The sequence below is a fragment of the Taudactylus pleione genome, unplaced genomic scaffold (genome assembly GCF_031769625.1).
Source record: "Taudactylus pleione unplaced genomic scaffold, aTauple2 ptg000758l, whole genome shotgun sequence".
In the NCBI taxonomy this organism is placed as follows: Eukaryota; Metazoa; Chordata; class Amphibia; order Anura; family Myobatrachidae; genus Taudactylus; species Taudactylus pleione.
In genome coordinates this window covers 7,653,801-7,681,690 of record NW_028285160.1, presented here as the reverse complement: position 1 = coordinate 7,681,690, position 27,890 = coordinate 7,653,801, and the positions used below count along the sequence as shown (strand labels likewise).

At 43.9% G+C, this 27,890-nt stretch overlaps 1 protein-coding gene across 4 annotated transcripts; it reads right to left on the bottom strand.

Annotated features, from left to right (window-relative positions):
* Positions 1 to 385: 385 nt before the first annotated feature.
* On the bottom strand, positions 386 to 27,890 carry TRA2A (transformer 2 alpha homolog). Of its 4 annotated transcripts, none has more exons than XM_088457379.1 (9): positions 27,652 to 27,889; positions 17,915 to 18,048; positions 8,888 to 9,053; positions 8,096 to 8,170; positions 7,377 to 7,565; positions 4,016 to 4,131; positions 3,429 to 3,533; positions 2,693 to 2,760; positions 386 to 799 (listed from the first exon to the last, which is right to left on the bottom strand). In XM_088457379.1, exons 1-9 carry the CDS (start codon positions 27,685 to 27,687, stop codon positions 789 to 791), a joined length of 900 nt encoding a protein of 299 aa, XP_088313505.1. In that variant the 5' UTR covers positions 27,688 to 27,889; the 3' UTR covers positions 386 to 788. The 4 variants fall into 4 exon arrangements, with proteins under 4 accessions (XP_088313505.1, XP_088313507.1, XP_088313504.1 ...); XM_088457378.1 differs by having other exon boundaries at positions 387 to 799; positions 2,693 to 2,763; positions 27,652 to 27,887; XM_088457381.1 differs by lacking the exon at positions 8,096 to 8,170 and having other exon boundaries at positions 27,652 to 27,890.

Sequence of the window (27,890 nt, the reverse complement as noted above, 5' to 3'; positions counted from 1 at the left end):
CTTGCCAGCAGTGGCCTATAAGTTTACTGTCCCAAAAAACTATAGAAATGTCTTTCACGCTGCCATTTAATGAAGCTGTTCAATTAAGTCAACCACATTGCACGTAAAACTGGAAAGATTGTCTCAGACTCCAGGGACCGCAATATACACAGGGACTGAGCTTAGGACTGCAGAATGGGAGGCTACAAACCAGCTCTCCCCTAGATCTTCCTTTGCAGCAATAAATCTGATGGTGACCAAGTGATCTTATTTTGCAAAGATGCATAAACCAGAAGGTGGAGATATTACTTAGAGCCTTGTGCTTGAACTGCTCAGCGTGGTAACAGGAAGATTTTAATGTGTTCTTTTTAAGCAAACAAAAGACTTTACACATTTTATTTGATTTTTTTTACATTTTTTACTATACACAGTAACCATCACAAAAACAAAAAGTTATCTTGCAATTAGAATGCTCATTAAATACAGTTTGTTCACAAAAATGGGATAAACCTAAAACATAAGGATTGAAAATGGGCAGGATGGTTGGGGAAAGAAAATAAAAAAAAAATAAAAAAAGTTATATCTTGCTTGCCTTTTGAAATTTCCACGAAGAGGAAAAAAATAAAATAAAAAAAAAAAGGATCTTATTTTTACTTGCATCTGTCTGGATGTTGGATGCTACACAAACTAAAGCAAAGCTTGCAATTTCTGCTTCACAGAATATTTCCGATTTGAAAATTTCTAATAAATTCTTAAAAATGGTATTTTCAACTGGATGCACAGATTAAAAATTCTGCATCTTGTAACTTTCAATAACGTCCTATAAATTAAAAAAAAAAAAAAGTTAGTTTTTCAGTTTAATTAAAAAAATTCACATTTACAATGTATACAGATGAAGTTGCAGTTAGAAAAGGTACACAGAAGCAGATGGTCAAGTTATGGCTTTAAAAAGATTTGATCAAATAAACGACGACAACAATGAATTGCAATTTTCTGTTTATGGTGTTAAAACCTATTCATGGCTAACCTATGCTTTTATCCATTTACACATTGCAAAAAAAAATAAAAATAAAAAACCACAAAGAGGGGTCAATTAAATTAGAAACCAATTAACTGATGTGGAAAGTGCGGCCAGATGACGCATTAATGGTACTGCTGGACGCATGGAAATTTCTATTTGCAGCTCCATAGGCCGCGTACAAAAAACTGGAACAAGATCAGGCAGCAAGTTTCAGGGCTGCTGGCGGTGTTTCCATGCCGTTACGGCAACTAACTCCCCCACATTTACCTCAGACTACATGCATCTTGTAGTGACAAACAAAACTTTTTTTTTTTTTTTTAATAAAAGGAGGAGTCAGTGCTATATCTGACATAAAAGTTTATTTACATTGCTGGGACTTTCCTACAATCTGTGCTGGCAGCTGCTCTCAGTGGTTGTTTCTCTGCCCAAGCAGCATTGCCCAGAATTTACCACATTTTGGTCTGTCCATAACTACAATACTCACAGCAGTTTTAAGTTCCTTACAATCAACTGATCACCACAAGATGAATGCAGTTCACAGTAATGCATTATAAGTGCCTATAAAACCACTAAGTACACACAGTAAATACATCATTGTCAACCTGTGTAGTTTTCCCATGTCCTATAAACACTTAGCTTCATCTCCAAACCCTCCCATGAACCCTAGAAGTCACCAGACTTGAGGGAATAGCAGCTATTGAAGTGGGCAGTGGTGTATACCATCACACACACACGTGGACAGTGGTGGGGATGAGTACGGGCTCCCGGTGGGCTAAATCCTGACACCGGCATCCCGACAGGCTTAGGATACAGAAACCTGTCGGTAGGAGTCATAACCCTCCCCCTCCCTGGTGTCTGAACCTAGCCTCCCCCCAGTGCCCAACCCCGTTACTTACCTTCGGGATGCTGGTATCCAGTGTTGGGATACTTAACTTATCACCCCAGAGGTGTGTGTAGAATATATAGATTAATGGGGCACTCAGGTCTTAAACCAGTGTTGGCTAACCTTGACACTCCAGCTGTTGTGGAACTATATATCCCAGCATGCCCTGCCAGTTTTAGCATGCCCTAATAGCAAAACTGTAGCAGTGCATGCTGGGTTATGTAGTTCCATAACAGCTGGAGTGTCAAGGTTAGCCAACACTGTCTTAAACAGATACTGCTGCAGCAGTAGAAGATAAACACTTCAGTATTTTACCGTGATCCTGAAGACCGTAATATACTGAAATGTTGATCTTATGCTGCAGCAGCTTCAGTTTGTCAAGACCTAAGTACTGCACCTCGTATAAAACATTTGGATTGAAACAGCTGTTGGGTTCATACGCGATGTATATTTCATAAATAAGTGAAACCCTTTTTTCCACCTACTCAGAGTGCCTATCCTTCCTGTCAAATACAACATTTTTTTTTCTCCTAACATTTTAATTAAGGATTACATTTACAGCCCTTCTTTGAAAGCATTTTGTGTACAGGCATCAGGCACAGCTGTGCAAGTTGTATTGGCGTGTCAGACTGTGTGCAATATAATATAATTTGGTGTGCTAATATTAAAAAAAAAAAAAAAAAATTATATATATATATATATATATATATATATATATATATATATATATAATGGAGGCTTTGCACAAGTTCAAATGGCTCCTGCTAAAAGGTGTGTATGCGCAAAAAAACCCCCACAACTATACTCACTTGGACTGTAGGAACGAGATCTCGACCTGGATCTGTAGCGGCTGTAATATGGTGAAGGGGATCGCCTCCTGCTAGGAGAGGAGAACGACACGTTACACACAAAACTGAGAAGACATTTTAGTGCATTTGGGAGGATAATGTGCATAACCTCCAATCATTTGCTGAATATAGTCCAGAAATATCTATCTTGCACTTTTCCTCAACTAACTTGATACATACAAGATGTACAGTATGTAATCTTCAACCAATGCCAGGCACTACCACACCATCAGCTGACCTGTATAGCCAAACTTGCATATTTGCACAATCCAATCCACTGAGAGGACTGGAGTTGGGGATAACAGACCTAGAACATTACTACTAAGGTTTTGAGACACACCCAGAAGCACTGAAATATGCATCAATTTTATCCCCCTGGAACACCAGACAAGTGTAACCATTAGCCAAGCTTTTCAAATGTGATTCATTATCCGTCAGAAAATAAAATCTATTGCACTAGAAAAAAAAGATGGTGATCTAAAAGATGGTCTAACAGTGACATATGGATAGGAAAACAAAGCTACACATTGTGAGGTTATGTGGGAATGGTCTAATGGAAAACACCTATAGAATCTACAAGTTTAGGTACGAATGGACAGCTAAATAGTTTGACGTATTAGCAATGCAGGCGGCCCTATAATACACACAGCATAAGTAGAAATGTCACAAAAGAACATCCCACCCCCACACAAGTTACCTGTATCTGTTGTAGTCTGATTCATCGTATCTGTCGTACCCACCACGATCATAACCTCGGTCATAATAATCGCGACGCCGTCCACTACCACTGCTACTTGCTCCACTGCAGAAACAATCATAGATCTACTTTAGAATAATGGCAAAACTAGTCCAGGGGTGATGCAACGCCAGTCACCTGCAATCACGGATATGGGCATTCGCTGCAAAAAGTGCTGTATACAAAACTCCAGGCGTCTGGGGTGAGGTCAGGAGTGAGGTGAGGTACTGGTACCTGCACTTCCACATCATCACAACAGCTGCAAATTTAATTGACCACCAAGAGTTGCTACGCTAAAGTCACTACCACCTTTATGACTAAGGGAAAGACTTGTCCCCTCAAACATAGTATACCAGTCTTTTTCCATATGAAAGTATAATTTAATACGATCAACAATTTGCAAACTGGGTAATACATGCAAACGGAAGTATGAATTTAAAGATTGTAATATGGTCTTTATATTCTTCTATTTAAACATAAATCTATTCATTATCAAAGTCCAGGCATTACCAAGCTGAGCATTAGGCCTGGAATGACCAGTTACTCACTGGGTGGGCCTCCCCATGTAGATGCCTGGGGTGGGGGTGTGCGCTCTCTTGGTGATGGAATAGTCCACACGGATCCTTCTGCCATCCAGCTCCATTCCATTAGCGTGTTCCATGGCCTGAAAGGGTAAACATAACCACTATAAAGCACAAGACCATAGCAGTACAGGCAGAGTGCAGTGTGTGGAGCGCTGCTGCATTACAGGTGCTCGCGCCGGCAGGGATGGGGTTACAGGCAGCCCGGCACGTGCATGAAGGAAGCAGCGCGCTCCCCTGCGCACGTGGTCGGGCTCCCATCTCGCGGTGGCTGCCATCTCAGTGCTCGCTGCTTCCCGCCCACTCACCCTCCACCCCGCTGCGCTAAGATGGCGGCATGTCTGGAGCTCCACCATGTTGTAACGAGCCATGTCGGACGTCCTGTATGGGAGCCACGGAATAGACCGGTGTACGTAACGCGATATGCTCTGTGATGTCCGGCCCTCAGTCTGGGTGGCAGCTCTGCTCGTGTGCACTGACATGACAAAGAAACCCCGACTGTGAGGAGCCTGGCGAGAGTCACTTGCTGGGACCTCCCCCCACCAACGCTGTGCCACTAATGATCGGAGGCCGCCACAGTATCCGTGTGTCATGGTCCGGCCATAGCAGTGCAGGAGGTCCGTATGGATCCTCTGATCGCTACCGGGCACAAGTTATGGACGTACGTAGCACCGGACGCGCAGCTCTCAGTGTACTGTACGATGATAATACATGCGCTGCTGCCACCTAGCGGCAGCCCGGCGCACCTGCAGCTATTTGTCCACTCCACTCTCTCGTAAGCATGTCCCAGGTAACCCCGCGGTGTACAGGTCCCTGCATACTCCTTGTGTGATGTGTACGGAATACATACAGTTGCATCACGCTGGATTACATAGCTAATGTATGTTTTACATATGGCACATTGGGGCAGATGTATGAAGCTCTGGAAAGTGATAAAGTGCAGAGTGATAAACGACCAATCAATCAGCTCACAACTGTCACGTTACAGGCTGTGTTTGAAAAATGAGAGGTGGGAGCGGATTGGTTGGTCATTTATCACTCTGCACTTTATCACTTTCCACAGCTTCATACATCTGCCCCATTGTGTGTTCCCTGTGCTATTTTAGGCCTGAAAACTGGAGCACAGGGTCAGTGTCAGTTATTAAATCCTTTTACCCAAACCAGGATTGTCCAGCTTGCCCGTCCGATGTGATATTTTGCAAATTAAATGACGGCCGCATCCGGCAGTGTATGCCCAGCTGCGGCCGACGAACATTTCCCGTTCCTCCACAGGGAAGGAACGGGAAATATCTCCTCCCTAGGGGCGGAGCGCACGTATTGGGGCCAATACACTGAGATATCTCACAGCGTATGTCCACGATATCTGCAGGGTGTCAGCCTGCCAGATAAAAAGGTCTGACAGGCATTTTACCTGGCAGTGTGTGCCCAGCATTAGGAGCAGATTTATCAGTGGCGAAAGCCTTATTGCTGGTGAATATGGCAGCTTTATCTTACAATATGGCTTTTCTAAATTCACCCAATATAAAGGGAAAACAAAACCCAATACTGCATTTTTCTTAAAGGGAAGTAAATTTAATGATAATCACAGGATGACCAGCAGATAAACGCTCCAATGAAAGCTTTAATATAAAATTGCTCAATTAAAAACAAAGTTCAACTGGGCACTCCGTGCCACTGTGTACCTGCAAATACTGTCCCAACCAAGTTGTACGGGCTCCCTGATAATTGTTAAGTTGCATCGTAGCAATTAAAAAAAAAAAAAAAATGACATGACCTCTTTATATCCCTACTGAGTACAGGGAAGTGAATGTGAAAATGCACTGTGATACATAGTGCTAGGGTTAGTTTAGCTTTAGGATATTTGCTACTGTACAGAGCTTAGAATTTCTCTTTGGGATGGGGGAGGATGACTATGTCAGGATGCATGGCCTTCATTCTGTCAGAGAAGGTGAAGAGGTGGGAGCCAAACCAACCTCTGCATGACCACATTATAAAGTCACCCTTCATTCCAACTGACAGGAAAGAGTAACAGGACATAAATTTAAAAAACTGCTTGTAAATTACCTTAATAAGTGAACCAAATACAGTTGCAAAGACTGATATTCAACGTGTGATCTTTTTGGAGATAAATTAACAGATAAAGCACTGCCTGGTGTTGGCGATAAAATGCGACCATGCCAGGCAAGTGATTTTTCAAGTAAATGAAATGAATGCAGGATATGCCATTTGATAATTCATCTGTAAAGCACAGAAACACATGGACCCAGACATTAAAGGTATGGCTCTACAGACATTGTACAATATATAATCAGAGGTTCCACATTCATGATGTCCCAGAGCTTTACTCTGACCTGCAATTTACACTAGTTTGAAGCATTATGATGGCACTTGAGTCTGATCTTGATGACTGCAGTTTGCTACATTCTGTATGGCAATCAAATTCTGACAAGTCACTTAAACGAGCCTTAAAATCAGATGCACTGCCAAAGTCAGAACACAGCTGAGCAAATGTGTCCTACTATGCATGCATCCAGAGTCCAGCTGTGATGGAGTATCTCAGAAAGGTATAGAAAATGAATTGGGTGTTCCTGGGCGGTGGCTATGTGGACGCATGGATATACAGTCTTACGGGATTGTCACAGGCAAGTCACTGAAGTGGTTACCAACTCAGATGAGTAATTGCTCACATTAGAGGCCATATTCTGATGTACAAACTGCACCTAGCATGGGGCTGGTGCATCTCGATTGTAAGACCAATGGTGGCATCTAAAGAATCACCAGCATGAGTGTAGCATCTGAAGATACTGAATATGGGTGTCTCATCCTTGAACATTTATACACAGAGCTGTACAAGAGGTGGGGGCTTGCAACGGTCTTTGCATAAAGTAACAGACACTGCACCCGGCAACAGAAGCAGACAGATAACAGCATGCAACTGATTAGCAAACCCTAAATGAGTAGACCCTTTACATCCTGGTGGTGTAATTGGCTTACAATCAACATATCTTAGTTTTATACTGCACTTTCAGATATGAATTTAGGTTTCATTCAAACTCATGAAGTTTAATGTACCAATCAGGGTAGATTACTGGCATTGTGAAATGTGCCTGTAGTCAATGTAGCCTCAAGGATTTAAAAAATAAAAAAAATTCTTGATCTGTGAAGACAGACCTCAATGCACCTTTTTTTCTTAGAGATGAGTGGTTTAGAATAGCACAACAAATATTTAAGCCAGTAATACATTTCACACCATACTATAGGAGCATGCGCAAACATCAGTATAAAATCCTGTGCAGTCATACACATTAACAGATTTGCATAAAGTTACCTCTCTGGAATCCTCAATGCGTTCAAAATAGACAAATGCAAATCCCCGTGACCGCCCAGTCCGTTGATCATAAACTACATTGACACCACCAAGGGGGCCATAGCGCGAGAACACTTCTCTTAGATCACGCTCTGTTGTGTACAAACTCAAGCCAAATACTCCAACACATGTGTTTGGATCTGGGTTTGCCTAAAAGCAAAATGAAAATCAAGTTTATATGGTTTTGTACATCATGACCAAGCTTAATTATTACATTTGAAGGTGGTGATTCAACAGTTTTTAAAATGCACTTATAAATGGGTGCCCAATGTTGCAATTCAATTGTTTTTGGGCGCCCAATCAGACCAGTTTTAGCCACATAAAACTGCTAAACCAGTTAAAGTCCTGGTTAGGGCGACCCACCGTTGGGATACCCAAACCACTGACTTTTCGCACATCTCTGCTCGCCACTTCAGGAGGAGTGAGCAGATTGCCACCGACTGCTCGCACCTAAATGGAGCAACAATTATTTCTGTCAGAACCCAGTTTACCAAAATAAAAATGTAATCATAATAGCCCTTTCTTTGGGCAGTACATCTGTATACACTTTTGTCTGCTATATAGAAACATTGGCAAAGTTAGGGAACACACTGTTTTAAGATTCTGTTTTTAAAAATTTTACAACTAGTGCAAGCCCAGCAGCAATCCCACATACATTTCTTAAACAGCAAGTTTTGTACCTCTTTAACATGAAGCTGATGGTCATTTTTCCCGGAAGTCCTCCTATTACTCTGTTTTCCCTTTGCAATATCGATCTGTAAGGGAGATTTTAATATGGCTGCTATGGCTGTCACTGCAAAAAATCTGTCACAAATGGAAGCATGGATTCTGCTTCAACATAGGAGAGTGTAACCTGATCTGAGTGAGAGCCAGTCAGTCACAGAGCTGCGTGGTGGTCAGGGAAGGGGTTGGGGAAGGGGTTGGGTCAATCTTTATTCTAGGTAACTGGAGTAATATTACAGAAACAATACAAGACATTGTATTGTTAGTTTACCAAAAATGCAAAAAAGATGTTCTAGAGCATGTGTATTTATTTAAAAATTTCAGAATACAATGTATTTGTACACACAAACTTCTTATTTCACCCACCATTTACTTGTTTTACACTGGGGGTGTACACTCAGATTTGATGAATGTTCCCTTTTGCCAGAATTATATTATATGACATATAAACTGGATTTAAGAGCAGTTTCTATTAGATCTAATTTACAAAGATCACCATATTAGCATGCAGGAGAGCAGATATGGATTTTCCTCTCCTGCAAGTCAGTGTGGGACGTGGCACAGGATTTTATTTTCATACCAGGAAGCTCACAGAGTCTAATGTACTCCAAATAGGAGCCAAAAGAAACCACTCATCTCATCCTCCATAGGTCACCCAGTTGACAGAAAGCTATGGCACCATTGTATTAATTTGGCAAGTGGTTAGAGATGGGAAGATATACAGACTGGGACACAAACTACAAACATACCCTGTTGCCATTATGCCTCCTCCTGTTAGACATTGGAGAATGACTGCGACTCCTCCGGCGTCTATTATCTGGTGAGTATGATCTGCTCTTTGATCGTCTTCTGTGTGAATGGGATCGAGATCTGGATCGGGAGTATCGCCTGTGAGAGCGTCTTCTAGATCTTGACCTTTATATATATATATATAAAAAGAAAAAAGTTGCATCTTTATAGACTACAGTATTTGCCAGTTGATACGGTGAGCAGACAATAGCCAGACCAGACTTTTCCAAATATTGTATATAGGTAAGCACCAGATCTTAGATCCAAACTGGTACACAACTATGAGTAAAAATATTACAAGCGCTAAATAAAGTAAGAGATAGTCACTCACCAAGCCAAGATTTGGAAGTTATTGTGTGGACACGGAAAATAGCGTTCCCCATTTCCTTCAACCTGCTCCAAACATACTCCCCCAAAGGGGCTGTAAACATTGTTTTAATTTATGCATTGTTTCTCTTTAATTATTTAGCGCTTGTAATATTTTTACTCAAATTTAGCAATTTTTATCAAGCTGCTCACATTACTACCCTCTCCCCCCCCCCCCTTTTTTATTTTTTTATTTTTTACACATAGCGCAGATCATTGGTTTTTATCCTGGTACACAACTATATTGCCCCTACCACCAGATGACAAACTAGCATAAGTAGTGAAAGACCCAAAAAATTGTTTTTTTTAACTGTGGTACTTGCCCTGGATGTATTAATACCACTAAACGTAGTATGAAATCAACGAATACTTTCAAAATCACATTACACAGGCACTTCATACGGAATAAAAGACAGACTTACATGCAACAGCAAAAGAGAGTGATTTATCTACTCGAATGCGGTTGCAAGAAACAATATATTGGCCGTACTATAAGACCACTGAAAACTCGTATTAGCGAATACATACACAACATAAAGAAATGCCTAGAAGACCATAACTTGTCAAAGCACTTTAAGGAATTTCATAACAGTGATGATAAATCACTAACATTCATAGAGATACATGAGATAAAACCCAACTAGAGAGGGAGTGATTTTATAAATAGAATATGAAGGAGCTTAGGTGGATGTATGAACTTAAAGACCCAGGGGTTTAAATAAAGACAATGAGGTCATGTCAATTCTATGCAAATAGATATGAGAACATTGACCATCACACTACTTTGTATTCCTCCATATTAACCCATAGCCAAAAGCGAGAGACATCACAAAATACTCCAGGTATATACACTAGACATAACCACGTATGTTTAGTGGATTTACGGACACCACTTTGCATGTGCACCTTTTCAGGCTCTTTGGTTTAGCGCAAATTTCAATAAATACTTTTGTTTTTTTATCAGATTACTTGTATTGGCTATATTTCTGCATTACTATACAATTCATGTAATATACAGTGTAGATCTTTGTTTAAACAGGTCGATATTACCGGTTTTCTGCCACCTGAGTATCATTACAACGTATTTACTTTTGCTTGCTTATAACCAGTTATTTACAGATGTTTATTTGACTTTGTACCACTGGACGATACATATTTCCATATTCAAATCAAATAACAGGAGATATGGTAAGAACTTACCTTTGTTATCTCCGTTTCTACGAAGTCCTTAGGGTCCACAGGGATACCTTGGGGTATATAGGGCCTGGCTCCAGCCATGGGCACCACAGAGTCAAAGATTGCCTCCCAGGATGCACCGGGCCCCCTCCTATACCCCGACCCCAGGCCAAGGCACCTCAGTTTTAGTATCAAGCCATAGGCCGGGAGAGGGGAAAAAGGAAGAAGAAAGTATGGAACACACAAGATTCACATTCTCATAGAAAAGGGAGACAGAAACTGGTGACCAGAACACCCCCCTACGGAAGCACAGGGCGTCAGGGCGGGCGCCCTGTTGACCCCAAGGACTTCGTAGAAACTGAGATAACAAAGGTAAGTTCTTACCATATCTCCTGTTTTCTACCTCAGGGTCCTTAGGGATCCACAGGGATCCCTTGGGGGATGTCCAAAAGCAGTATCCTTCAAGGAAGAGGACGCTCCTGTGCCGAGAGGAGAATCCGCCGCCCGAAGGAAGCATCCTGAGAAGCAAATGTGTCAAAGGCGTAATGCTCGACGAAAGTATGGACCGAGAACGTCGTGGCCGCCTTACAAAGCTGAATAGCTGAGGCGCCACGTCGAGCTGCCCACAAAGGTCTCACAGATCTTGTAGAATGAGCTTTCACAGAGGGTGGTACTGGAAGTCCCTCATGAGTGTATGCCTCAGAGATCGCCATGCAGATCCAGCGTGCCAAAGTCTGTTTATTGGCAGGCCAACCCCTCTTATGAAATCCATATAGGACAAACAAAGAGTCCGATTTTCTCAAAGAACTGGTACGGTCCACGGAAATCCGCAGAGCCCGTTCCACATCCAAAGAAGCCTCACCAGCTGTGAGATCAGATGATTTAAAGGCTGGGACCACAATTTCCTCGTTAATGTGGAAACTAGACACCACTTTAGGAAGGAATTCGGGACGGGTACGAAGTACCGCCCTATCCGAATGAAAAATTAGAAAAGGGGGACACAAGAGCCCCCAAATCTGACACCGTTCTGGCTGAAGCAATAGCCAAAAGGAACACTTTTTGCCGTAAGCCATTTCAGAACCACAGAACCCAGAGGTTCAAATGGAGGATCCTGTAGCGCCTTCAGGACCACAGCCAGATCCCATGGAGCTACCGGATGGACATAGGGAGGCTGGATGCGAAGGACACCCTGCATAAAGGTACGGATATCAGGCCGCGTAGCAATCCTTCGTTGAAACAAAACCGACAGGGCAGAAACATGCACCTTCAGTGAAGCAAGGCGTAGACCTAAATTCAAGCCTGCCTGAAGGAAAGCCAACACTCTTGATAGTCTAAACTCGCGAGGATCGTACGCTTTAGGGCGACACAACTCAAAATAGGTATGCCACACCCTGTGGTAAATTCTAGCTGAAGCCGGCTTACGAGCATGTAACATGGTATTGACCACCGCTCTAGAGAAACCCTTGGACATCAAGAGGGAAGTCTCAAGAGCCACGCCGTCAAAGATAGCCGACTCAAGTCCGGGTAGAGACAAGGACCCTGAGACAATAGGTCCGGCCTCTGAGGTAACAGCCAAGGCGTGTCGATGGATAGACACTGGAGATCCGAGTACCAACTCCTCCTGGGCCACGCAGGAGCCACCAGCAGGCTCTTGCCTCCTTCCTGCCTGAACTTTCAAATTACTCGAGGCAGCAGGGAGAACGGAGGAAACAGGTACGCGAATTGGAAGTTCCATCGTGCCGACAGAGCGTCCACCAGGAGAGCTCCTGCATCTCTTGTTCAGGATCCATACGCCCACAGCTTGTGGTTGTGTCTGGAGGCCATGAGGTCTATTTCGGGAAGACCCCACATGTCCACCAGGAGTTGGAAAACCTCCTGGTGAAGAGACCATTCCCCCGGGTGTACATCGTGGCGGCTGAGGAAGTCCACCTCCCAGTTGAGAACACCCGGAATGAAGACGGCCGAAATGGCCGGAAGATTGCCTTCTGCCCAAGTCAGAATGCGGGACACCTCCCTTAGAGCCGCTTGGCTTCGAGTTCCTCCCTGACGATTTAGGTAAGCCACCGTGGTGGCGTTGTCTGACTGAACCTGCACAGGTTTCCCTAGCAGAAACAGTCTTGCATGCTGCAGTGCCCTGAACAATGCTCGAATTTCTAATATATTGATCGGCAGGTCCGATTCCTCTGACGTCCACCAGCCCTGGAAGACGTGTGGGCCTGTCACAGCACCCCAGCCCCGAAGGCAGGCATCCGTTGTTAGAAGGACCCAATGCGAAATCCAAAACGGACGGCCCCTGCTGAGATGAGACTTTTGTAACCACCACATCAAAAGACAGGCGCACTTCTGGGGTGAGCCTGATCATCTGCGTCTTTATTCGACGGGGATATCTGTCCCATCTGGACAGAATCAATATTTGTAGAGGCCTGGAATGGAACTGGGCATACTTCGCCATGTCGGACGTTGACACCATGGAACCCAGTAACTTCATCGCTGAGAGAAGACACTCGGCGACTGCTTAGAACATTGCGTATCTTGGACTGCAACAGGGCTATCTTTTCCTCCGTCAAGAAGATCCTCTGTTGTTGAGAGCCCAACAATGCCCCGAGATGGACCATTCTCTGAGAAGGAATTAGAGGACTTCTTCCAATTCACTATCCAGCCGTGAGCCTGCAATACAGATATTGTCAGTTGCAGATGGCAGCAAAGGACTTGTGGCGACCCTGCCAACAACAGAAACGCGTCCAAGTAAGGTAACAGGCGAACTCCCTGCAACTGCAGGTGTGCCGCCATGAAAGCCATTACTTTTGTGAACACCCGAGGAAAGGCCAAACGGTAGAGCCTGAAACTGGTAATGGAGGTCCGACACTGTAAATCTGAGGTAACGCTGATGAACCCTGGCAATGGGGATATGCAGTTAAGCATCCTCAATATCCAGGGACACCATAAAATCCCCAGGCTGCATAGCTAAAACAATAGAACGCAGAGTCTCCATTCGGAACAGAGGGACCCTTAAAAACTTGTTCAGGGACTTGAGGTTGAGTATAGGACGGTATGATCCATTTGGTTTTTAATATCCGGTCCCTCTCAGGGATAACGGAACAGGTTCTATTACTCCCATCTGAAGCATAGAACGCACCGTCTCTTGGATCGCTAGAGCCTTCGTTGAATCTGAAGGACGAGCTGTTACAAAGAACTGATGAGGAGGCCTTCTGCAGAAGGAGAGGGCATATCCCTGAGATACCACCTCCCTTACCTAAGTGTCTGTGGTGGTTTTGAACCAACACTGGGTGTATTGCAGAAGTCGGCCTCCCACCTTGGGATCCCCCAAGGGGAGGCCCAACCCGTCAGGCTGACTGTTTGTCTTCCGGCTTGGCAGCTGGACGTCTGGTACGCCAAACTTGCTTCTTGGTCTTAGCGGTCTTTTTGGGACCTGAAGGTCTCGGAAAAGACTGAACCCTAGGTTTTCCCGGAGGGCTATAGGGCCGAAAGGACGGATTTTTAGACCCCGACGGAGTCGGGGCTGTGGGTAGACATGCCGATTTGGCAGCCACCAACGTGTCTACTATTTTGTCCAAAGCTGGTCCAAACAGGACCTGCCCATTGTAGGGTAAGCATTCCAAGCCTTTCTTGGATTCAGCGTCCGCCCTCCACGAACGTAACCACAAGGAGCGTCGAGCGGCCACAGCCGCCGCAGAAATCCTAGAAGCAAGCAGGCTCAAATCCAAAGCTGCTTCGTTAATTACGTAGCGGAATCCCGAAGGTTACCAACTAACACAACCTGTTCGCTGGTACCCTCAGAAGCAAATGATGCTTCCAAAGTGTCCGCCCACCTTTCCATAGCCTGGGCCACCCAGCAGACAGCCATAGCTGGTCTAGATGCTCCTCCAGCAAGGGAATAGATAGACTTTAGGCACACCTCCACTTTACGATCTGTAGTATCCGTCAGAGAAGACAGACGGCATAGGCAAAGTTGCGCTCTTTACGAAGCGCGTCACGTGAGCATCCACCTGAGCAGGAGACTCCCATTTAGTGAAGTAATCTTCCGCAAAGGGATATGTACGAGCCAGACGCTTGTGAGGTTGAAATCTTTTTCCTGGAGATTTCCAGGCCTCCTCCATGTGATCAACTAGCTGACCAGATAGAGGGAATACTGCTGCAGCTCCTTTAACCTCTTTAAAATAAGCATGAGTAGGCACTGCAGGTAAGTTGTCGTCAGTAATTACCATGGCCGCACGGACTGCCCGTATGAGGCCTGGAATGTAAATACAAGACTTAGCCTCTGCCCCTACTTGAGGAGTGTCAGTGTCCGACAAATCTAGAATTTCGCCCTCATCAGACAAGCCATCATCCTCATCATCCTGAGCAGATGGATATGACAATAACGGTCTTTTAGCAGGTCTAGATTGATCCTGCTGAGAGCCCCGCACCCCAGAATCAGACAAACCAGGATCAGCCTGATTAAGGACATGTTGTGGGGGGCACTGCATTACTATCGGTCCCAAAACTCCCAGAACAGGAGGCGGGACTACCGCCTGCTGTGCAAACCCCAATTGTGGAAACGTAGGAGGGGCTGCAAGCCTATTTACAAGAAAAGTCAGGGCTTGTGCAAAACAAGCCCAAGGTGGTTCCTGAGAGGTGCTGGGTACAGCAGAGGTACCGGGGATGGCCAAACATGCAGCACATAACCCATCCTGGAGTACCGCCCCCTCCCCCACACCTGCTTTACATTTGGAGCAGGAAAATAGGAGAGGTGCTCCTGTAACAGAGGGCCTGATTCAGAGCCGGACACTCTGACCAGAGCGCTCGCTCTGAATCAGTGCCCTCCTACCTAAAAATGGAGCGGCCTCCTGGCCGCTCGCATAGCTGTGGGTTACCACCCACAGCATATGTGAGCGGCCAAAAAGATGGTCGTGATGGTCAAGACCATCGCGACCATCGGGCTTGCGTCGAGACCCTGCGGTAGGGTCTTGTGGCCGCAAGCCCTGGAGTGATTTTGGCTCTATCAGACCAAAAATCACTCCCACTGACATCACTTGTGATGTCAGTGGGGCCGGACCCAGACGGTAGGCGTTCCCATGCGAACGCCTCCGTCTGGCAGCCACGCCCCTGGCATGCCCACCAAATGGGGCGTGCTGTCAGACACCATCGACAGCACGCCCCCTTTGGTGCGAGACCTGGAGCGACAGCTTGGCTGTCGCTGTCCGGGTCTCGCACATGCGCACGACGGAGCTATGTCCGTCTTGTGCATGCGCATTGGGGTAACATCGACCCGCTTGCAAGCGGGTCTGAATGACCCCCAGAGTCCTCACTGGACATAGTGGTATGTGACACTCCTCTCACAGAAATAAATCTTAAACTGAGGTAAATTCCTACCAACAGTACTGGCACTGAGAGGGCTGGTCAGGAGGAAGAAATAGGGATAGTAAAATAGCTGACAGGAGAAAAGATCAGACACACAGCGCTAGCATAAAGTCACATACAATGCAGAAATCCTGCACTAAATGCACTATCACTTACACAGACCAACAGCCTGGCAGTGATAGTGCTACATACGCTGACCTTCTACTGGGAGGAGAGGTATGTAAGGGGCACCCAGGCTCCGCACCCTGCACCACAGCGTCTTTGCTCATAAAATGGCCGCCGGAGGATGAAGGGAGGCGGGCCTGGGGAGGATCACTACCTCAGCCTGCCAAAACCTCAGCGTAAGGCGGCGGAGAGCAGTGATGGGGAGGAGCCTCCTGTGCGCTACAGGGAAGGCATCCTCCCCTGGCAGGCCATTAACCCCCCGGGATGCTGGAGCGTGTTCTGCAACGCTCCAGCCCAGTATCCCTGGGGGTCGGGTGGAGAGCGCAGGCATCCGCCTGGCTCCACTATACTGCCATCCCTAGGGAGCCGCCAGCCCTGGAGACGCCGGACTGTGATTCAGCGGGCGCCTACCGCAGACGCCCGCTGCTTACTTTAAGTAGCCCACCGTACAAACTTTCTAGTGTTAGCTGACAATGATAAACCACCAATATCTTTTATACTTATTTCATCTAATGGCACTGCAGAGGAAAGAGACTAAGAGGCCTATTCATCAACACTAAAATAACGTTTTTAAGGACCTTTTCCCTTAATTAGCTTTATTTTAGTATTCATGAAGAGACTTAATACAGGAGAAATCACTGATATCTCCTGGTTAAGTCCGTCTGCGGTAGTGCTGCGCATGCGCTGGTTTTACAGTTATAACAGCACATGCGCAGTACAGATGACAGCTGCAGTAAGTTAGTGTAGAGAGGGAAAACCATTTCCCAAAAAGCTGTCATCGCAAAAATGACAGCTTTTCTGAATAGTTATGGAGAGGAGGAATGATGAATTAGTCCAGTAATTAGGTAGAACTCCATGCGAGCTCTAAACCCAATTACCTTCAGAGAATTTTTAGGTATGATGATTAGGCCCCTAATTCAGATTAAAAAAGGCTTTATTTGGGCCAGCTAATGCAGATACACCGTCAGCATCGGATCTAGGGATGTGTCCAGGTACACTTATGTTCTTGAGCACTTTTCATACAAATGATTCAGCATTATAGTATTATTCCCAATACACATTGAATGTTTGACATCTCAATGACAAATACATCTATAGAATGATGTACTGTAGAAGTAACCATTGACCGAAACCATGGAATGTTAATAGTGTTTACTCTAGGTGCAGGGTGCTGTTCAGTGAGGAAGCATATTTTAATGGGCAACATTTTAGAAGTGATGGATCACTACAGCAGCGATACATCAAGTCTAAAAGGTTGACCTTCAAGATTAAAATATGCCTTCCTAACTGATCTGCACCCTGCACCTAGAGCACTGGTTCCCAAACTGAGTGCGCTTGGCACCCTAGGGTGCCTCAGGACACTTGCAGGGGTGCCTCAGGCTGGTGGTCCAGCACCAAATCAAATTAATCATGGTCAATGTAATGTAAATATGTGGACTAACAGAAGCACAAACCTGTCCACCACCACATAACTGAACCAAAGGAAGACAGGTAGCACAATTTACTTCACTTTACTACTCTATTAAATTTTTTCGGAATTTTTCAACTACAAACTATTGGCTTAGGGGTGCCGTGAAAACAACCCCGATACTCTAGGGCACAGTGATTCAAAAAAGTTTGGGAACCTCTGACAGAGTGAACACTAATATGTAGTTAGGTTAACTTGCCTGTATGATGGTGCTAAATGCATTGATAATTAACCAACAATGCACCAATAAGTAATGAAATATACAGTTTGCTATGAGCAGTAGCATCTGGTTCAGACTTTATGACTTGCCAAATGCTTTGCTGCAATATTAAATGGCTCTTCCTCAACTATCAGTTACCATGCATAAAGATATTAAGTAGTTTTAAACAGTTAGGATGCAAACAGCTTTAATATTCTGTTAGCTGGGAGAATATCCCATACAGTTACATACCGAGATTTTGACCTGGATCGGGAATGAGATTCAGACCGCTTTGAAGCCCTTGATCCACTGCGGGAGCGAGATCGACTCTCGGATTTTGCCCGGGCAGCACTTTCAGTGGGTGACTTTGAATGGGAGCGGGATTCCTAATAAAGTAAAGTACATTAAAAATAGAACAGATCTAATAAATTCCTATCTTAATACAAAGAAAACAAAATTATATAATCCTGGAAAACAAAGTGTTAGGTTACATTTTAACCCTCCAAATGTCCACATATAAAAAAACTTAATATAAATTTCCTCTAGTGGTACCCTATTTGACCCAGATGACCAAATTTTCTGTTAACTAAGTCATGCAAATCATTAATTTGATCATACAGACACTGGGAACATAAACCATACATTTACTTAACCTAGGACCCATTCATTCTTCCAGATTCTTTTAATTCTACGACACTCTTGATTTAAACTTTTCTTCATTCTTCATTTTTTTTTTTTCATTTTTCAACTTCGTGTATTCTTCCCCAATTCAACCAATTCATTAAAGCCTTAAACATATTCAAGAGCTTCTATATGAACAATCTTCTGTTCAATTTTTCCCCCATTCAATTGAAATTTTCTGATCTGTACAACTTTTCATTAGCCTTCTTTTATCTTGCTTTCTCTTCAACATTCTTGGAATAAACTCTTCAATTTCTTCACGAACATTAACCTTAATGGAAAAAGAACATTTAGTATATTTAAGCAAATAGGGACTAGATACTCTTCTGCGGCAATGAAATTATGAAACGCCAGCAGACAGAGTATAAACAGAATTTGGTGCGGTCTCCCCGCAGAAATCATCCGATCACCTATTTTCAGGACATCTGTCATAGTGCAACTCTCCGAATATAGAACGCCTATTGAAACAGGTAATCTAAACTGTCCTGCCTATTAACTTTAACACTACACTTAACAGAAGTTTTATAGAAAAGCCATCACTTCAGATATGCTCAAAAGCATTGTGCACTCACAAAGGACCAAGTCACTTGATCATCATCCTAATAATGCATAACCACCAGATGTACACCTGTAGACTAGCATAATAAAAGTAATGTTTCCTCTGGCCAAACCAAACGTAGACTCCTTATCAAACTTTCACCAAGTATAGTGAAAGTTTCATAAAATCGCAGATCAAATCTGGGAGAAATGCAAAGGATCACCACAATATAATCCAATCACACCAGACTACTTATTTGAAATGAAGATTAGCAGAAGAAATAGCTCACAAAGTCAACATATCCCAAATCCACATTACAAAACACTTAAGCTTGCCACACACTAGATCAACTTTCATCCAACTAGTTGATTGGTTGGAATGAAAAATCTGGTAACGTATGGGAGTAACTGATGATCAGCAATTTGCTCCTAAATGGCAGAAAACAGATGAAAATGGTAGTTCAGACAAGTTTGTTAAATGTTTGATCTAAACAATTTGTTCAAACAGTTTTCTTGTCCATTTTCCGGCATTTGAGAGCAAATTGCTGATTGTCATTTGCTTTCATACCTTACCAGATTTTCATTCCAAACAATCAATTAGTTGGATGTAGGTTGGTCTAGTGTGTGGCCAGCTTTACTTAAGTTTTACACCAAAATGATCATTGGAAAGATTTTTTTATCATACAAAAAACTAGATTTAAACTAGGCCATAACTATCTCACCGATACCAATTCATTGTTTGCCAAAAGAGATTTAAAAAAATGAAGAGCCAAAACACAGAACAATTTCAGGCTATGCCATGACTTGAAATAGCGCAATACAATTAGACTATGACCCAACATGAAAGAGTATAGTTAAACATTTTTCTTAATACACTAGGGGCGGAATTCAATTGATTACGCGGTCCGGATCTCCCGTCTAAAGTGACAGGAGATCGCGGGCCGCCATTCAATTGCTGCCGTTCTTCGCGCTGATCGTGCCCATAGAGGTCAGGTTTAGCCACGTAAAGCAGCTAAACCCGACCAAAGTGCTGTGCGCGATCGCGAAAAGTGATGTTTGGGCACCCAAACATGTCACTTTTCGCACATTTCAGCTCTCATCCCCTGGGGCTGCGAGCTGAAATGTAGCGCTAGGCAGCTGATCGCGCCCGACAGGAGCAAGAATAGAATAGCTCCGTCGGGCGCGATAGGGGATGAAAACAATTGAATTCCGCCCTAGGTGTGTAAATTTATTATTTCCTATATAATTTAGTTTAGGATATAAAACAGTTATACTGTGCTACTGCTAGACCATACAGTAATATGGTACAAAGGTAGGATTTCAAGTTAATGATTCTCTATTTTACAACTGAAAGCTGGACATGCACCTAAAGATCATCCTGCCAACCATCTGGCTGGAATGAAAATCTGGTAATGTATGGGAGCAAACAACAATGAGATTTTTGCTCCCAAACACTGGAACACAGACAAAAATTATCATTTATCCAAATTTGTTTAACCAACAGATTAGAATGACAGTTTTCATCCTTTTCCGATGTTTAGGATAAAAAAGCAGATTGTCATTTGCTGCCATACATTACCAAATTTTGGGGCACATTTAATTAATCTCTCCTGTCTGAAGTGGCTGGGAGCCAATTCAATTGTTTTGGGCGACCAGTCCAGAGGCTGCACTTATCTCTGATTTCTGCTTGCATTCTCCTGAAGTGCAAGAAACGTAAAGAAGGGATTTGGGGCTGGTTGCAAGTGCGGGGCACGCCAATACTGCAGCACACCCCGCCATTAGAACTAGGGATGAGCGGGTTCAAATTTACTCGGTTCTTATCGCCACTTTACCGCAAGTTCGGATTTATTTTATTGGCGATCCAAAACACGTGATAGCCGATAGAAAGCCGTTTTGAGAACAGAGTAAATCCGAACCCATTCATCCCTACTTAGTACAGGAGAAGCTGCTTAACGCAGCATTAGGGCGCAAAAAATGTGGAAGTCATAACCAGTACAGGACAAAACACTCAAACAATTGGATTAGCCTCAGCAACTTTAGACAGGAGTTAATTTCCTCAAACAATTGAACCGCCCCTTCTCCGTCCAATCTTTAGGTATATGGCCAGCTTTAAGGTGGGGTAAATTAGAACCAACAGCTGCCAGGTCAACAGACTTTTCCCTCACACCCCATAGAGGTGCACAGGAAAACCTGAGAGGTTGGGTTACAATAATTAGAGGCGGCTAAATGAATTGGCCCGAGAATGTGTCTGCAGCACTTTCACATCTTTGACTCTCCTGTTAGAGAGCAAAACAGTTTACCATTTAAATGTCGGGCATCAATAGGTGAGAGCTAGTTCTGTAGGTATGCAGTGTTCCACTAACTGCTATTTAGTGTTCATTCTAGCACCTCTCAACCCGTGTAGTTCCTCTTTCCTGTCTGAGGTGTCTCTCTGCTCTGGTACTTCTAGCACACTGGTCTGGATGTGTGTGCTAGAGGCAGCAGAGCAGAGAGAGCAACACCCCAAACAGAAACTGCATGAGTTACAGGTGCAGGGTGCAAGAATGAACACAAAATTCAGGTATTTTCAGCATGCAAAGAGTAATTCTGTGTTACACAATAAAACAATGGACTTTCTTGCGCATAAATGGATTGTACTGGTAAAATCAACAGCATGGGAAGCACAAGAAAGTTTGATAAAAAAAAAAGCACTCCCGCTTGGCTGTTTCAGTGGGGTGCCACTCCCTACTCAATTTTTAAGCACTGTATTTTCATACATTTTGATCCATTTCCTAACAAAGGGGGCGAATCAATTCAACGCAAATTGAAAAGCGCCGGGAACTAGCTCTCAGCGTTATTCAATTTACGTTGAATTGCCCCCTATGGGACATTCAATTGTTTGAGAGAATTAGCTCCCTTCTAAAGCAGCCAACCACCCCCGAGGCTGCACTTATCACGGTTTTCTGCTAGCACCCTGCTGAGGTTCAAGCAGAAATACACGTAAAGAAGGTATTTCAGGCTGGTCGCAAGTGCTGGGCAGGTCTTAACAGCAGCACACGCCCAGCACTTAGCTCAGGAGAAGCTACTCAACTCTGATAATCCAGTGTATTAGGACGCGAAAATGCTGCTACTGTGACCAGCGTTGTGCTGGTTGTACAAATAATTGAATTGGCTACTTTAGATGGGAGTTGATTCTCTCAAACAATTAAATCATCCCAAAAGTGTGATCACCACATCAGACTGCTGTGATTCTATGTAAAATCCTGCACAGCATTAAAGACACACTTGCTCCATTTTTCACATTTTACCTGTGTAGCGAAAACTGACAAAGCATTTAAAACAGAATTAAAATATTAAAAATGAAGAGTAAGTAATAATTGTGTTTAATAAGCTCTTAATTGTTACATAATCATAAGAGCAGAGCATCTGGGCTTTATCCAAAAAGTTCACCAACAGTGAACATACAAAGGGACCAAGTCAATTCAGCACTAGTGGGCAGAATTCAATTGTTTCCAGCCCCCATCGCGCCCGACAGCTATTCAATTGTTGCTCCTGTCGGGCGCGATCAGCTGTCAGTGCTTCATTTCAGCTCGCAGCCCCAGGGGGGTGAGAGGTGAAATTTGCGAAAAGTGACCTGTTTGGGTGCCCAAACATAACTTTTCGCGGTTGCGTCCAGCACTTTGGTCAGGGGTAGCTGTTTTACGCGGCTAAACCCGACCACTTTGGGCACGATCAGCGCGAAAAATGGCAGCAATTGAATAGCGGACCGCGATCTCCTGTCACTTTAGACGGGAGTTGCGGACCGCGTAAACAATTGAATTTCGCCTACTGTGCGATTATAACACTCAAATTAAGCAGCAGGGAGTCAGCAAGCAAGTGTTAGATGTCCTTGTGGGGAGTAAGGAGTTGATGAAAGTATCATCTCTGTGGGCTGGCTATGCCCCCAGGGCACAATTCACTTAAATGTGATGTTGAATAGCGCAGAGAATGTGTTCCCAGAGCTATTTAATTGGCCGCACTGTTCACCGGAGAGCTGAAATACAACTAAACTAGTGTTGTGATGTTAGTAACTGGCTTAGCGCGTGCACTTACAGCATCGCAGGTGGCAATTGATTGCAGTTTACTGCGAATGAACACCTGGCAATGCCAATGAAGATGGGAGATGCAGTTTATTGTGCCCAATGCCAGGCTGGCATTAGGCATCAAACTGCACCGCCCAACTCCACTACACGGCACAATGGGGACAATTGAATAGCTCCAGGCAAACACTCCCACTGCTATTCAAGATTGCATTTAACTGAATTGCCCAACCGTAGAGCAGGGGAAAGAGGGGTGTGCCACAAGGCCATGCCTCTCCCCAAGAGGTCATGCCCAGGTAGATGCGCTGATGATAGGTGCACTGCACAAAATTGACCTTAAGGTGCCCACATACAGCAATTTTTTCCCCCGATCTAGCCGACTCCGACACACTGGAACGACAGATCGGGTAAAAAAATGTCCAAATCGTGAGTCCCCACTCACGATCACGATGCGCGCCCATGCAGGTCGCACATCGCATCCTCATATCTGCCGTGCAGTACGGCAGATCTGACAATCTAGACACAAATGCACTGTTTAAAACTCTGGCTGCAGGAGATCTGTTGAAGACTGGACAGCATATCGTATGCATATCGTGTTCAGAGCTGCCGGGGAGTTTCAAGGGAAATTGGACACATCGTCAGATCGTGAGTACATCTGTATGTGTGTGGGCACCTTTAGAGTGAACATTATTTACATAATCTTTTTTTTATACTCTGAGACTATTAAGTGTACAAATATTTTCAAATGGGGAAAGGACACTACTGGGCCTAAAATAAAGCTCTATGTAGAAAATAGAAATTTGCTGAATACTTTTTTTTTCTCCACTAAAATGTTAAACTTCGATTTCACTGAGGCAATTTTGAAAGAGTCCAGATCATGTGTAACTAGTTTGAATCATTTCAGCATGAGCAAATTAGTATACACCAAAGCCAAGACTCTTGCATGACCTGTTTTCTTTCGATCTCATCTAGCATCACAGAATGCATATACAGTTTGAGTCTCCCATATCCAAATATTCCGAAATACTGAATTTTTTAGCATGACAGAGTGAAATTTTTGATTGTTCAATGTACAAACTTTATTAGGGCACACAATTATTAAAAAATAAAGTATAAAATGACCTATAGGCTGTGTATAAGGTGTAAATGAAACAAATGAATTTCATGTATGTACACAAACTTTGTTTGAGCCACAAAATTATTGAAAATATTGTATAAAATGACCTTCAGGCTGTGTGTATAAGGTGTATGAGATTCAAAAATGCATTCTATGTTTAGATTTGGGCCCTATGCCTAAGACATTTCAATATGGTATGCAATTATTCTAAAATACGGAATATTCCGATATCCAAAATACCCTGGTCAAGCATTTTGGATATGGGAGACTCAACCTGTATTGTAGAAGCAACAAGCATTTCTTCTGAGATAGGGTATCAATAAATAAACCAGCAATTTAAAAGTTAGAGACTAAATAAAAAACAAGACCACGCCATACCCATCCTTTAGTAGTTTAATAAAACTACTTGTAGACCAGACAAACTGCTACAGTCTTCACCGTGATTTAATTCTACAAGGATAAATGGGTGGTATCATGGACACGCTTACAGCTTTAAAAAGGGCTAATGCTTAAATTTTATAGCATTTTTACCACAGCTGGAAGAGTAGCAATTTTAAAGTCACAGGTTATTAGTGGTAAGAGCTCTGTGTGAGCTCTTCTATACATTACAAAAATGAAGACTTTTTTGCTTTGGATATTTGGACAAAATATAGGAGTCAGATTTTAAAACTGATCCAAAAAGTAAAAAGCTCATGATCAACAATTCTGTTTTAGCTGTACATGCACAGTCAAACACTGCAATATATAGTACGAAAGCTCAAACAATTCCCACTCTACTGGTACAAGAGCTTAGCCACGATAATAAACATTTACTAAATTCCAGCAATGTACAACTGCTTCTCTATAACATCACTGCTGGTTACAGGTGTACTTCCTCTAAGGGGGATATTAAAAAGTTTGCGCTGGCAGCAGTCATTGCTGGGTGCCCGACAGAGGTGACGAGCAGATGTGTGGTAAGTCCTAGTTTTGGGCACCCTAACGATGACTGTAGACTGGTTTAGCCGTTTTACAGGGATGCGGTAATACCGACCGCAGGGATTCAGTCAGTCAGAATGCCTGAATCCCAAAACCCCGAAGGAAAATAGGGTTAGCGTTAGGCACTAGGGGGAGGGTTAGGGTGCCAAGGGCTTAGGCACCAGGAAGGGAGGGTTAGGATACCAACCGACGTCTGTATCCTAACCCTGTCGGGATGCTGCCGTTGGATTCTGACTACCGGCATCACATACTCAACTCGTTTTACATGGGAAAACCCGGTCTAATTGGATGCAACATGCGCAATAATTGATGGGTGTCCAAAAACAATTGAATTTCAATTTTGGACACCCATTACTTACGATAACTTAAAACTATCGCCCCATAAGTGCATTAAAATTAACTCCATCATCCAGGCTACCAAGGCCAGTTTTGGGCAGCCTATAAAAAGAGTGCAAGTTATATCAGTGCACATTGATTTTGATTTTCTGCAATGCACAGTAAAGAGCTGATTTCATGAACATAACCCGATGCCAACTTATTAAAAATACTTGTATTTAAATAAGGTTAACACTTTGAATATCTGCAAAACTTTTTTGCTGCCTGGTCAAACCTTATCCCGCCCATCTAAACAGATGGGGCAATAGAACCCATCTAAACAGATGGGTTTTGTTCGTGCATGTCACGCCAAAAAAGACAAATGCAAATTGGCTAAACTCACCTAAAGTAAACCAGAACTTTTCACAAATTTCTGCTCACTGCCTTGAAAACAATTAAATGGTCCCCTTAAAATTCAGAGATAATTTTTTTCAAAACTCAAGGTGCCCACACACAGCGATATTTTACCCGATTCCGACACATTGGAACAACAGATTGTGTAAAATATGCCAAAATCGTGAGGAAATCGTGAGTCCCCACTCATGATCACGATGCAATGCGCGTCCCCGCTGGTCGCATTGTCAGATCTGCCGTGCTGTAGGGCAGATCTGACAATCTAGGATACAATACACAGTAAAAAGTCTGCATGCAGGAGAGATCGTTTGAAGATTGGACACCAAATTGTGTGCATATCGTGTGCAGAGCTGCCCGGGAGAGTCAAGGGAAAACGTGCATAAATCGTACTCACGGTCAGCCGATGTGTACATCGGTATGTGTGTGGGCACCTTCAGACATTCTATATATGTACCCAGTAAGCCGCCCCCCCATGTTCTATACATACATCACACTCCCATCCCAGCTGTTCTATACATAGCTCAATCCCCACGTTCTATGCATAATCAGGGAGCTCACCCCATATTCTACACATAACCGGGGAGCCCACTACCAACACGGTCTATATGTACCCGTGGAGCCCACATATTCTATATGCACCCATGGAGCCCACACCCTCCTTACACACAATCTATATGTACCCAGGGAGCTCTCAATCCCATCCTCTTTACATACTGGGGAAAAACACTCAGTCCCTCTAGAGATACTTGAGGGAGCGCGCTCACAGCCATCTTATGCCCTGGGGAGCCCTCTCAGAGCACCATCCAATAGATGACCTAGGGAGTTTTCACAGAACTCCATATCACCCGGATTCATGGTGGAGAATCTCACACCCACTCTATACATACCCAGGGAGCTCTTACACACAAAGGGGGCGATTCAATTCAACGCGAATTGAATAGTGCCGGGAGCGGGCTCCCAGAGCCATTCAATTCAGTGGGCTGTTTGGTCGGAGAATGCCGGTTATCGCGCCTTAACAAAGGTGTTAAGACGCGGTAACCGGCATTCTCTGACCAAAGTGCCGGGCACGCGGCTGTTAGCGCCGCGCTATGCAGAAAAACAGCACTTTGGTCGGATTTCTCTTCGCATCCCAAAGGGGGGTGCGAGAAGAAATCTTTAGTGCGTCCAAACAGCGCGGTGTATTGAATAGCTTCAGGAGTCCCTCCCGTCGCTATTCAATAGCGCATTGAATTCACCCGAAAGTCTTAAGATAAATATATTTCTTTCTCAGGGAAGTCACATGGGAGTTCTCGTATATAGACAACATACCCAGGGACCTCTCACACACAAACCCTCCCATATATAATATACCCTGGGATCTCTCTCACACACAAACCTATATATAAAGTATACCCTGGGGTCTCTTACACACACATACTAATATATATATATATATATATATATATATATATATATATATATATATATATATATATACACACACATATATATATATATATATATATATATATATATATATATATATATATACACACACACACACACATACATATATACAAACCCTGGGATCTCTCCCCTCCTATATATAATAAATCCGGGGATCACACACAGCGCTCTGCTTACATTGTAACATACTCGGGGAACTCACACAGAACCCTCCTATAAATATAGTAGACCCGCGGAGCTCACCTCACCCCACCTCCTATACATACCCGGGGAATGCCGCCTGTCTAGCAGGAGCCATCTTCTCCCAGACAGACAATGCCGCCGCCTCAGGATCCGCCGGCTAGTTCGCTCATTACCCAACCGGTCACTGCAGCCGGCAGTCCGTGCGGGACGGACACAGGAGAACACAACACCGCGTGTAATGTCGGGGAACTTGGGATACTTACTCTGCCCTCGAAGTTATTCCTCTGCGCATCACTCATGGCTGCCACTCTCTGTCACCGGCGTCTCGTTCGGGAACGGGCAAGTAATCAGTCGGTTGCTGCTGCTCCTCCCGGCGGTCACGGCGTCCTCCTCGCTCGACTGTCCGCGGCGTCCCACAGCCACAGCCCGCGCTCGGTCCCTGCTGCCGAACACCTCACACAAAATGGCGCCCGCTTCGTCTTGTGGCGGTTGATAAGGTTAG